Below are 12,492 nucleotides of genomic sequence, written 5' to 3'. Positions count from 1 at the left end.
TTTTTTTTGGAACCGGGGATTGAACTCAGGCCCTGGTGCTTGCCAGGGAAGCACTTATTCCACTGAGCCATCTCCCTGGCCCCTGACCCCTGACCTCCATATCTAGTCATTTTTTTAAAAAAAACGTTTATTTTGAGACAGGTTCTTGTTAAATTGTTGAGCTTGGGCTGGCACTTGCGATCCTCCTGCGTCAGCTTCCCACAGTGCTGGGGTTACAGGCATGCACCACCATGTCTGGCTTTTAAAAAGTAGTATTATGACTCCAAAGCTGCCACAGGAAAGCTTGACCTCCGTTTCCCAACCCTATAACTTAGGTATTATTACTCTTTTTTAATCTTCTCAGGTTTTAAATCTACAAGTCAGAAAACTCATTCTATTTCCAATCTTGGGCCGGCGATATGGCTCAGCGGCACAAGCGCAAGGTCCTGAGTGTGATTCCCAGTACAAAGAAAAAACAAACAAAAAAGAAAGAAAGAAAGAAAGAAAGAAAGAAAGAAAGAAAGAAAGAAATCGAACCTTGACTGCCTTTTGGTAACCTGGCTTTACCACTCAAATGTTTCCTCATCAACAATAAAACGGTCTTGGTCATTTTCACAGTCAGTGAGAGGCCAAAGTAACAAATGCAAATACTCCTTGAAAAGTATAAACCCTCGACACTTCAACCCTTACTATTATTCTCGAAGTCTTCTTCACAACGTTGGATATAATTCACAGCCGATTAAGCATAAAGTACCTAGCCTTTCCATTGTCTCGGCATCAGGACAAAAAAAAAAAAAAAAATCCTCTCAGGCTTCATCTTGTTGACGGCTCAAAACACCTTTTTTACCTGCTCAGCCCACTAGTTTTTCTGAAGGTGAGCGCCGAGAGCATCGCCTTCCCAAACGGCGCAGGGGATTTCCTGAGCCACGCAGCAGCTTGGAGGGGAGCACTGACTGCACTCCAGGCTACCGCAGCAGCTGCGGGCGCAGCGGTGCAGGAAGGCAACCTGTGGCTTCCGCAATTTACAGATTCTCTCTAGACTCGAGAACACGCTTTGCCCGGAGAGCAGAGGTGCAGGGCAGCACGCGCGGCACACAGGCAGCAGCGGCAGCGGAGGCCGAGGCGGCCGGAGCCACCATGGAAGCTTCCCGCGCGCTGGTGTCCGCAGCGTGGAACGTAGCCCTTCCGCTACTTCCTTCTCTGGACGCCTAGAGCAGGTAAGACTTTCCCAGGACTACAGCACACACACCCGTTGGGAGAACTGGAAACTCCCAAGGCTTCGCGCTTCTGTTCCCTCGTAAGGAGCCACTGCGCCCTCCAGCGGAGGAAGCGCGGCGGAACTCTAGAGGGATCCCCAAGTGGCCCAGCACCGTAACGCCCGCCTCTGCGGGAACAGGAAGGCAGCGGGCCTCGCCTCCGCCCGAGTCCCGCCCCGACGCAACCTGCCCCGTGGCGCCGATTGGCTGCTTCCTGTGCGTGAGGACGTTGCGTCGCGGGGCGGGGCGGAGGATCCTTGTCCGCAGCGCCTCTGCCGTGTGTCCCCGGCCGCCGCCCCCGCTGTCGCACCGCATCTAGCTTTCGGCTGCCTTTAGAGTATACACGTGACGGTCAGGGCTTTGAGCAGTCTCACAGCCGCCCACCGGCTCCACTGAGCCGCTTAATCCAACAGGCGGCTCTTCCCGACCGGTCCCGGTTGCGGGGAAGATGGCGCCGGCGCCTCTAGGCGTCCGGGAGGAGCAGCTGCTGGGGTGTCGGTCCGGACCCCTTTCCCGGCTCCTCTTCCTCGCGCAGGCGGTCCTCCTGCTGCCCGGCGCGCGGGCAGGCCCCTGCCCCGCACCCTGCTCCTGCAGCGGTCCTCAGCTGGACTGCAGTCGCAGGAGGCTGCCCGCGCTGAGCTGGAGGGCGCTGTCGGGCCCGCTGCCCCCCGACACAGTCAGCTTGTGAGTAGAGTGGCCGTGCCCTTCACAGGGGACAGCGGGGGGACAGGTCTGGTGGCGGGTCGGGACCTCAGGTGTTAAAGGGAAGTTACCGTTCCGGTGTTGTGAACTTTGGCGTCCTGGGAGCCTGCAAAAGCCTGTGTGTGAGGACCTCGGTTGCGATTCTCTGGGCCGGGGAATCTGATATTCGGGAGTCGGGGGCAGTTGGCGCGGGGATATTTAATGTTAAAGACTCAAAGCGTCCTGTGTTGCCGCGGACTCGGGATGCCGGAGGGGCGGGTGGAGCAGGGAACCCTCCTTCACTTGCGTAATTTGTTGTGTACTTGTTGTGGTATGGTCCGCTGGCTCATAATTTTATAGACACGATCGCCAAAGACCCGTGAACAGTCTTTGTCTACTTAGTACATCTTGTGTTGCAGTTTTGGTACTTAACAGGGTTGAAAAGGTTATCGTGTATTAGGAGTTTCATTACTAACCAAGACTATATTTTAAAGATTTATTTTTTGAGACAGGGTCTCGCTATGGAGTTAAGGCTTACCTTGAAAACTCATTATGTAGCCTAGGCTGGCCTCCAACTCGTGGTAGTCCTCCTGCCTTAGCCTCCCAAGTATTGGGTTTACAGGCCACCACTCCCGGCTCCAAGAGTCTCTTCAGGAGTAGCATTCTTGAATTGATTGAATGTACAGTGTAAGGAAGGGAAGTACATTTTCCAGAACCGTGTTATACTTTAAGCGTGTCCAGCCCCCCCCCTTTTTTGTGGCAAAGAATCCCCAAATGGGGCCTCTTTGGGTATGCTAGGCAAGTACACTGATTTTTTTTCTTTTTGGCGGAACTGGGGATTGAACTCAGACCCTTGCTCTTGCCCAGGAAGCGCTTATTCTGCTGAGCCATCTCCCTGGTCCTTACACTGATTGAATGAATGAATTCTGGAGTCTGCGCTACTGAGTTTTCATCTTGACAGTTTTTTATTAGCTAATGGCACCTGAAGAGCTCATTAGTCTGAGTCAGGCTAGTGGCTTTAGGAACAACAGTAGGTATTAAATACTGCAGTTATGGGGATTCTTAACTACCAACATACAGTTACTTCTCTGCCACTGACTGAGCAACCTAATTATTAATTGACAAGCTTGTAATAGAGTCATCCCTACAAAAAGTCTTCACTAGCCAGGTGTGGTGGTGCATGCCTGTAATCCCAGCAATTGGGAAGCTGAGACAGAAGGATTGCTTGTGAGTTTGAGGCCAGCCTAGGCTACGTAGTGAGTTCAATGCCAGTCTGAACTATATAGTGGATTCTGTTTCTAAAAAATAAATCATCACTGTAAAGAACATTTTGGCAATTGAAGTATGAGGGCCTGTTTGGATTTTCATTGGAAATAGTCTCTGGAGAGATGAATATATAAATGTGCATAAATATTTACAAATAGGTTAGCATAGATGGGAAAGAAAGCTACCTTATATATTCATTGAGGAAATTAACCAAATATTGTATTAAATAGAATTGTAGTATAATCAATGTCTTTTTACAATAGAGACATTGTAGCTAACTGGTTCTTTTGACTCAAATTTAAAACTATATCATTGTGTAGTGTTGTGCATCTTGTTTGCAGCAAAAGCCTTTTTCTAAGAAATTCTTGGCACAGCTACCTGATTATGACAGAATAAATCTTGCTCATGTTTAAAACAATACAACTTCACTTAGCTATAATTGAAATAAATGTGTCCTACTTTTAAGATTCTTCATTGGTAGGTAGATAGTAGTTAGAAATCTTTTTATATAAGATATATTTATTTTGTGTTTGATTTTTGTTTAATCAAGATTAATTGCTTAAAACCAAGTAACACTGAGAAATTTTAGCTGTCCTATAATGAAATTGACATTTTCAGTCTAAGTGAAATGCTTTGAAGAGCAGTTCTGTTACAGAAATTTAATTCGGATGGGTCCTACATTAGCAGAAGAGCTCATAGGATATTAAAAGATAGAATTGTGTTGTTTTAAACTGGAAATGAAACATTCTTCAGCAGTTGCCATTACCCATAAAAACACCACATACGCTGGGGTTTATATAATATGAAATTTTAAAACACGTGTGGTGCTCTATATTAGTAATTTAAATTCAAATGTTCAAACTGTGGCAGTCATTAAAATGATTGTGGGCAAAATTCATTAATCTTTTCTTGGTGCTATGGATGGAACTCAGGCCTTGAGCGTGCTAGGCAGATACTGCTCTGGTGCTTTGCGAGAGTGCATCCTGTGTGTAATCCTGTTTCTTTGAAACCTAATGTAGATACTTTGTTTTTCTTCTCTAAATGTTAGTATTCAGAACTTAACCAAATTCTTTGTATCACATTGTTCTGGTTACACATGCATACAGAGGAGCTTTGGAAGACCAAGTATGTTCTTGTTTTGTCAAGTAAGGATGTTAAAACCTGTGCGCCTCAGTTGTTGTTATCACTTCACGACAACAGTGAAAATATTAAGAATTGTATACAGTACTTAGCATAAAATATTTACTAATACATTAAGCTTTATGACAAACTTGTAAGTCTTGTCCTTATTTTCATTTCACTAGACTGTTAAAACTACAGCATGGATCAGTATTTGGGAACAATATGTAATGTGTATTTTTAAAACTGTTTTGAAGAATTCTAACATGGTTTTTCTTCTTCATTCTGCTTTATTGGGAAGTAAATGTGAGCCCACAAAATCAAGTGCAATCTTCTAGGTATTTTTGCTCAGAAGATACTTGAATAGGAAAATCTGCAGTGAGAGCCTTTGACCTAATAAAGATCTGATAAAAATCCTTAGAGTTGGTGTTCAATTAGGTCTAGCCTGGATTACTTGATAATTTAGATTGAGCCCACCATAATTCACTGATTTCAATGCCTTTTGGCATTGTGAGCATGCCTATTTGATCACACTTTCCCTAGAATTGATTATTGTTAATTTTTTTTTTCTAATTTGAAATGAGAAAACTCGTATCTAAATCTCCCTTGTACTGAGGATTGAACCTGGGAACTTGCACAAGCTAAACTCGTGATCTACCACTGAGCTACACTTCCGATGGTAATGTCATTCTGATTGCGTTTGTATAGGCAGTCTGATTGTCTTAATATTGACATGGCTTACATTAATCTTGTTGCTATGTATGGTACTTAATTTTAAGTGTGAAAACCACTTAGAAATTGTGTTAAGGGTGTCCATGAGAACTTTTATCTTTTATCTTCAACCTTTCCCCTTTTTTGGTACTGGAAATCAAACTCAGGACCTTGCGCTTGCTAGGCAAGTGCTTGGGCTGCTGAGCTATGTCCCCAGCAACCTTTCCCCTTTTAGATGTGGTCTTGCTGTGCATGGGAGCAGTAGCTGAGCCGTTAGGAGAGTGAACAAGGCTTCTGTTGGAAAGAAAAGGTGAACTGTAAGTGGGGAATGCTAACTTTGCCTTTGTGTCAGACAGCCTCAACTCTCAACCTTTCTCCCTAATGAAATATATGGCAGTGGCATGGCATTTCTTTCATTTTCTCTCTTCTAAAATTTATTTATTTTTAATGTATTTGGTACAGGGTCTCACTATGCAGTTTGGACTCTTAGTGATCCTCCTGTTTTCAGCCTCTTAGTGCTGGGATTACAGGCATGTGCCACCACACCTGGACTTGGTGTGGTCCCAGGGATTGAACCCCAGTCCGTTCACTTGCCTAAACAGGCGCTTAGTCTGCTGAGCTATCTTGTGCCCCCCCCCCCTTATTTTATTTTTTCTCTTTTGAGACAGGATCTTTATGTGTAGATCAGGCTGGCCTTGGAATTCATGGGTATCCTCCTGTCTCCGCCTCCTGAGTGCTGGGATTACAATGCCAGGATTAAAGGCATGTGATACAGTGTCCTGGCCAACATGTTATTTCTTTAAAAGTTACTATTTTGGATATTGGTGATCTAACCTCAGGCTTTGTACATGCTAAGCAGGTGCTTTGACACTGAGTACATCCTCAGCTCCTCTTCAATGAAACGTTTGGATAGATTCTTGGCTACCCAGAAATTTTGTCTGAGCATCTTCTACCAGTATGTCTTGCTGCATTTATCTTAGCATTAACTTAAATATTTTAGAAAACATAAAGTCAAGTAAAAAATGTATACAAATGAAAGTGTTTCTTCCTTTGCCTCTTTCCTCCCACCTTTCTGTGGTGCAAATAAAAATTCATTTTATAGCCAGGTATGGGGGTGCACACTTGTAATCCCAGCACTCAGGAGGCTTAGGCAGAAGGATTGCTGTGAGCTTCAGGCCAGCCTGCATGGCATATTGAGACCTCGTCTCAAAAGACAAAACAAAAAAATCATTTTATAGACATTTCATATTGCTAGTAAATAAAACTTAGTGGTATTCTTGTTTCTCAGTGAGGCTTTAGTTTATGATAATACTATAAACTTCAAATGATAGCCTGTAAACTCCAAAAATGTTTGGTTCACTACTTTGTGCAGTTTATAGAAGGAAGAAGGAATCACATCTTCGTTGACAGGTTTACTGGAAAGTGAGAAAAGGCAGAAAATTGAAGGAATCTTAGTGGAACATACTTCACTTATCAGGCTTCAGGTACAGTATTAGATTTCAGAGCTGGTATAGTGGTTTTTTGCCTGGCTGCACATTTGAGAGTTTGGCAAGAGTTTTTAAAATCTCCAGTGCTTCAGCCATACCTCTCAGTGATTCTGATTTAATTAGTTTGGGGTAAGACTTAAACCTTAGTAGAAGTTGGACATCCCTTATCCAAGTTGCTTAGTATCAGAAATGTTTTAGCTTGGCATGGTGATGTACACCTGCATTGCCATCACTTGGGAGGCTGAAGCAAGAGGTTTGCTATGAGTTTGAGGGCATCCTGTTCTACATAGTGAGTTTAAGGCCAGCCTGAACTATATAATCAGACCATGTTTTGAAAGAAGAAAGAAAGGTTTCAGATTTTTTTTTTTCTTCAGATTTTGAAATACTCAAGTATAAGTAATGATATAGTTTGGAGATGACTTTTCCTTCTAAACATAAAGTTCATTTATATTGCTATCTGTACCTTATGCAATTGCCTGAGGATAATTTAAAGTTTATTTTATTTTTATGTATTTGGTACAGGGTCTCACTACACAGCTTGGAATCATAGTGATCCTGCTGTTTTCAGCCACCCCAGTGTTGGGATTACAGGCACTAGCCACCACGCTTGGTCTTATTGGCTGGCTCAGTGCTCTGGGGGTGAGACCTGCACAGCACGTGGTCCCAGGAACAGTCTGTGTGCCTGCCTAAGTAGGTGCTTAGTCCGCTGAGCTATCTCACTAGCCCTTAAACAGTATTTTTTTTTTTTTTTTGTGTGTGTGTGTGTGTGTGTGTTTTGTCGTACTAGAGATTGAACCCAGGTCCTTGCACTGAGATAAATCACCAGCCCTTTTTAATTTTTTAAAATTTTGAAGCCAGGTCTTGCTGAGTCACCTATGTTGCTCAGAATGGGCGGAACATACAGTCCTCTCTCCTCAGCTTCTTAGAGTGCCTGAGATTATGGGTGGGTGCCACCACACCTAGTTTGTACCTGTATTTTGATTGTGACTCACATGAGGGCACATGGAAGTTTTACTTGGGGTATCATGCCAGGGCTTCAGAGTTTTGGATTTTGGAGCATTTTGGTTTTTAGGTTAGGAATGCTAACCTGTATTTTAAAATCTTCCCAGATTTATGCTGATGTGCAGCAGTGGTGAGAATCACTGAACCAAAGCAGTTGCATGGTTTTGGGGATCAAACCCTGGGCCTTGTGCATACTAGGCACGTATGAAATGTTAATTTAGGAGATCTATACTTTAATTTTTTTTATTTTGTATTTTAGGGAAGGGTCTACAGGGTGTTCAGGGTCTCACTATTAGATCGGACTCATAGTGATCCCTCTTTTTACAGCCTCCCAAGAGCGAGGATTACGGGCGTGTGCCACCATGCCTAGTCTCAATTGCAGTCTCAGCGTTGGGCCGGGGTGGGGGGAGGTGGGGGGGTTGCTGGGCCGGCACCAGACTGCAGGCCTGGGGATCAAACCCCCGGCCCAGGCGCTTTAATCTGCTGAGCTATTTGGCTGGCCCTATACTTTAATTTTTAAAAATTCCTTTATACATTGGAGAACTTGTTTATGTTTATGCAAATTAGTGTCCTAATTATGTTTCTTTTCTTTCTTTTTTTTTTTTTTTTGGTGGAACCGGGGATTGAACTCAGATCCTTACGTTTGCCAGTCAAGCGCTTATCCTACTGAGCCATCTCCCTGGCCCCCCTAATTATGTTTCTTAAATTGGAAATAATTTGCATTTCTCAGTATACAACATACCCAATCAACACAAATAATCAGATACCTTATAGTAAGACAATCACTTGGCTTCATAATGCTTGAAAATGTATTTCCCTCATCTTAGGTCTGTGACATTTTATACTCTGTTCTTTTAAGGTTCTTCTAGCCTAATGAAAAACTGGCATTTAACCAGTGGAGAAAGATCACATCATGTTAAGAGCTTACCAAAAGTGTTCTTTAAAAGTACTTTAATGCGTTTGTGTGCCATATTTTCTCTGCCAAAGTGAATGACTCAATGCATTTGTTCTCCATTATTTCAGTCACAGAAAATGTTAGGACATTTAGATGATACAAAGAAAAAGTAAAAGCAATTTAAGTAATTATGTCCATTCCAAATTATTAATTTATTGTTTGGGACAAAACCAGAAGACTGAAAGAGTTATTGTAACCTTTATCTTGTTATAAACTAATTTTTTTAAAGGTGTGTGTATTCTCTACCTCTGCTACCTTGCCATTCCCCAACCTTTCCTTATGGGGGAGAAAAGAAACTGTATAAACAATGCGCGACTTAGTGAAATTTGGTATAAATTGTAAATAAAAGCTCTTTTTCTTTTGGTCTTTTTGAGACAGGATGTTGCTGTGTAGTTCAGACTGACCTTGAGCTTTGTAGCCCAGGCTGGTCTTGAACTCACAAAAATAAAAGCTTTTAATTTTGATTTCTCTTATAGGTTTTGTTTTTTGTGTATCTAATTCAATTTTACTGTGACTGTTTGCTTATATAATGAAAATCTTCATACAGGAAGCAAGAAGAGCATAGCAAACCCTCAGCGTAAGTGTGCTTGCTTGAAAACATAGTCGACTTTGTGCCAGGTTAAATTACGTAGGCATTAAGGAATGATGGTTTACTTTAATAATGAGAAAAGAAACCCATTTGATGTTTAGTTTGTAATTGGACCTTTTTACCAATACTTCAAGTGATGAGATGACTTGTTTTCATATCAACCCACTTCTAAAAGTCTTTATAATAACTTAACAATTATAATCTGATACAGCCAGGTGCACACCTGTAATCCCAGTACTTGGAAGGCTGAAGCGGGAGGATTGCTGTGAATTCAAGGCTAGCCGGGGCTACCTAGTGAACTCCGTAATGAGAGCCTGTCTCAGAAAACCAACAGATAAATAAAAGTAAAATAAATAGTCTGATAACAAAGATGTGAATCCAGTGGATAGTTAGAGAATGCTTGTTCTGATGGAAAATGTCATAGCTTTTTACATATTTTCTTTTCTTAATTGTTGCATTATTTCTGGGTTGTTATTCTAAAGTTTTTTTTTTTTAATTAATTTATTTATTTTGTGTGTGTGTGTGGCCAGTTCAGCCCACCAGGGGGCGGGGCTGGCTGGCATGTGGTGCTGGGGATTGAACCGTGGTCCCTGTGCTTTGCTAAGCTTGTTCTAAGTAGGTGCTCCAGACCACTGAGCCATCTCACCAGCTCCTCTGGGTTGTTATTCTAAATTAGGAAAAACATACTAAAAATGTATGGGAATAATAGTCCGTGGCTGTGTAATGTTTGCTAAAAATTCATTTCTGTCAACTTGAAATCTGAAGGTCTGACACTGGCTTCTAAAGTAGAATTTTCTTTCATAATTCAGTCTAAAAACAGTGTTAATATATTTTCTTTTTTTTTTTTTTTTTTGTATTTTCTATTATTGTTTGGAAATTTGTTCAGTAACTACTGTCTTTTTAATCAGTTTAGAAAGATAAGAGATTATGTAGTTAATAAATTTTTCTGTTTCTTTGTCTAGAGACATAATAGACCTGATCTGTTAACAGGGTAACATTTCTTGGGCTGGGGGTGCTGGTGCACACCTATAATCCCAGCACTCTGGGTGGTTGGGCCGGAAGAGCTCTGCACATTTGAGACCAGGCTGGGCTGCATAGCGGGTGTAAGACCAACCTGGGCTGCATGACAAAATGCTGTCTCAAAACAAAGCAAAGCAAACTAAACTGTTCTATAGGAAAAATTATTTTTTCTTTTTCTTTCTTTCTTTTTTTTATTTGTGTGTGTGTGTGTTGCTGGGAGTTGATCACAGAGCCTGACACATGCTAGGCAAGTGCTCTTACTACTGAGCTACTACACCTCTGGCCTAGGATTTTCTTAGATTTGTTAATAATTTTTCTTTTTGAGGTGCTAGGAATAAACTCCAGGCCTAACACATGCTAGGCCAATGTCTTACCACTGAGCCCTTAGGAAGAATTGTAATCTCAGAAAAATAACAATTAAAATCTAGCACATTCTGGAAAGGTATATTTGTTTTTTAGTGTTTTTTATCTTTTATTTTTTTTGCAGAACTGGGGATTGAACTCAGACCCTTGTGCTTGCCAGGGAGGTGCTTATTCTACTGAGCCATCTCCCTGGCCCCAATGTTTTTTATTTTTAAATAGTACTTTCCTATGGTAATAGGAAAGGATTTTTTTTCCTATGGTAATAGGAAATGTTTTTGAAGTATTTAGAATGGAAAGGAACAAGTTCTTTTGTCATATTTAAGGAAAACCCTCTGTTATTTCTTGGCTGTGTGCCTTACACAGTATCTGTTCCTTTTTCTTTTAAGACATATGTACACTGTACCATATATGTAACTTTTTTTTTTTTTTTTTGTATTTTTAGGAAAGGGTCTACAGGGTGTTCAGGTTCTCACTAGATCAGACTTTAGTGATCCTCCTGTTTACAGCCTCCCAAGAGCTGAGATTACTGGTGCGAGTCACCACGCCCAGTCTCAATTGCTGGCACAGCCTGTCCTGGGGGTGGGGCCAGTACGGCAGGCCTGGGGATTGAAGCCCTGGCCCTTGTTTTTGCTTGCAGGTACTTTAATCCGCTGAGCTATTTGGCTGGCTCTGGAACTTTTTTTTTTTTTTTGTGGAACTGGGGATTGTACTCAGACCCTTGCGCTAGCCAGGGAAGCGCTTATTCCACTGAGCCATCTCCCTGGCCCCTGGAACTTTAAGTTATTTAACTGATATCATCTTGATAAACATAGGTTTCTTTTATGATTTTATTAGCACAATAACTTCCTGATAGATAACTTTTCATAATACTGTGAATAGATAGGTAGAGATTTATAGAAGTGATGTCATTGGATAATTTTGAAACAACAGATCTTGTAATAGAAGTATGTACCCCAATAAGTTGATAAATTCTGTGGGAGGCTGTCATGATTGATATCATTCTTATAAAATTAGAATTCAAAAGCAACACTTAGATTAGTACTTTTATAAGTTAATGTACCAGAGTAGTTTAAAGTTTTACAGTAGGAGTGGAATATACCTACATGTCCAGTAGGTAATCAGAAAAGACATCATCTTGGACCATGATCCTCTTTTAAATCTAGTAGTAAAATAAGTTATTTATACTTCAAATTGTGTGCTAAGCATTTTATTTATATTCCTTTAATTTTTAATATTCTTTTAATTTTATTTCCATTCTTTTAATTTTCAGTCCAATAAAGTTGGTACTGCTATTCTCATTTTATGACAGAAGAAACTGAAATTTAGAGAAGTTAAATGACCTGCCAACAGTCCCAGAAGTGGGTATGCAAAGACTTTTTTGTTGAGAGTTGTTTTATTTACTTATTTACTTACTTACTTAATTTTTTGGTCCTGGTAATTCTGGGGCTTTTTCACAAAGCTACATCCTAAATCCCTTTTATTTTATTTGGAAGCAGGATTTTGCTAAGTTGCAAGTTCAGACTGAGCTCAAACTTGTGATCTTCCTGCCTTACCCTGCCAGAGTTCTGGGATTACAGACATGGGCCATCATGTCCAGCTTAAAAATGTATTCTTAAATGTATTTATGGAGTTATTATTTTTTGTTGTTGTTATATTCTCCAGTTAAAAAGTATTTTTAATCATTAAACCCAAGATAATGGGAAGCTGAGCTTAAGTCTTAGTGCTTTAGACCACTCAGCCATCATGATACCCCAAAAAAGATAATGGAAAAATTAAATATGCCCCTTATTCTTGAAATGAATGTTCTTATTTTCCTACCAAATGTAGCTTTTTTTTTTTTTTTTTTTTAAATGTATTTAGGATAGGGTCTACAGGGTCTCACTACATAGATTGGACTCATAGTGATTCTCCCGTTTTCAGCCTCCCAACAACTGGGATTACAGGTGTGCACTACCGTACCCAGTCTCAATTGCCAACTCAGTGTGCCCCCTGGGGTGGGGTTGGCACAGCACGCTGGGGATGGAACCCTGGCCCCTGCGTTGTGCCTAAGCAGGTGCTTTAATC

General features: G+C 41.3%; 1 protein-coding gene across 3 annotated transcripts in view; it reads left to right on the top strand.

The window, feature by feature from the left end:
- The first annotated feature begins 1,483 nt into the window (after nucleotides 1-1,483).
- Nucleotides 1,484-12,492, top strand: part of Lrig2 (leucine rich repeats and immunoglobulin like domains 2) — a 61,770-nt gene continuing 50,761 nt past the window's right edge. For all 3 annotated transcript variants that reach the window (XM_023701732.1, XM_023701733.1, XM_004641701.2), the window contains exon 1: nucleotides 1,484-1,919. In XM_023701732.1, coding sequence (XP_023557500.1) covers nucleotides 1,684-1,919 — 236 coding nt within the window. In that variant the 5' untranslated portion in view covers nucleotides 1,484-1,683. The remainder of the gene's footprint in view (nucleotides 1,920-12,492) is intronic.

Source organism: Octodon degus, unplaced genomic scaffold (genome assembly GCF_000260255.1).
Source record: "Octodon degus isolate 3935 unplaced genomic scaffold, OctDeg1.0 scaffold00140, whole genome shotgun sequence".
Taxonomy (NCBI): Eukaryota; Metazoa; Chordata; class Mammalia; order Rodentia; family Octodontidae; genus Octodon; species Octodon degus.
This window is presented reverse-complemented; position numbering and strand designations above follow the sequence as displayed.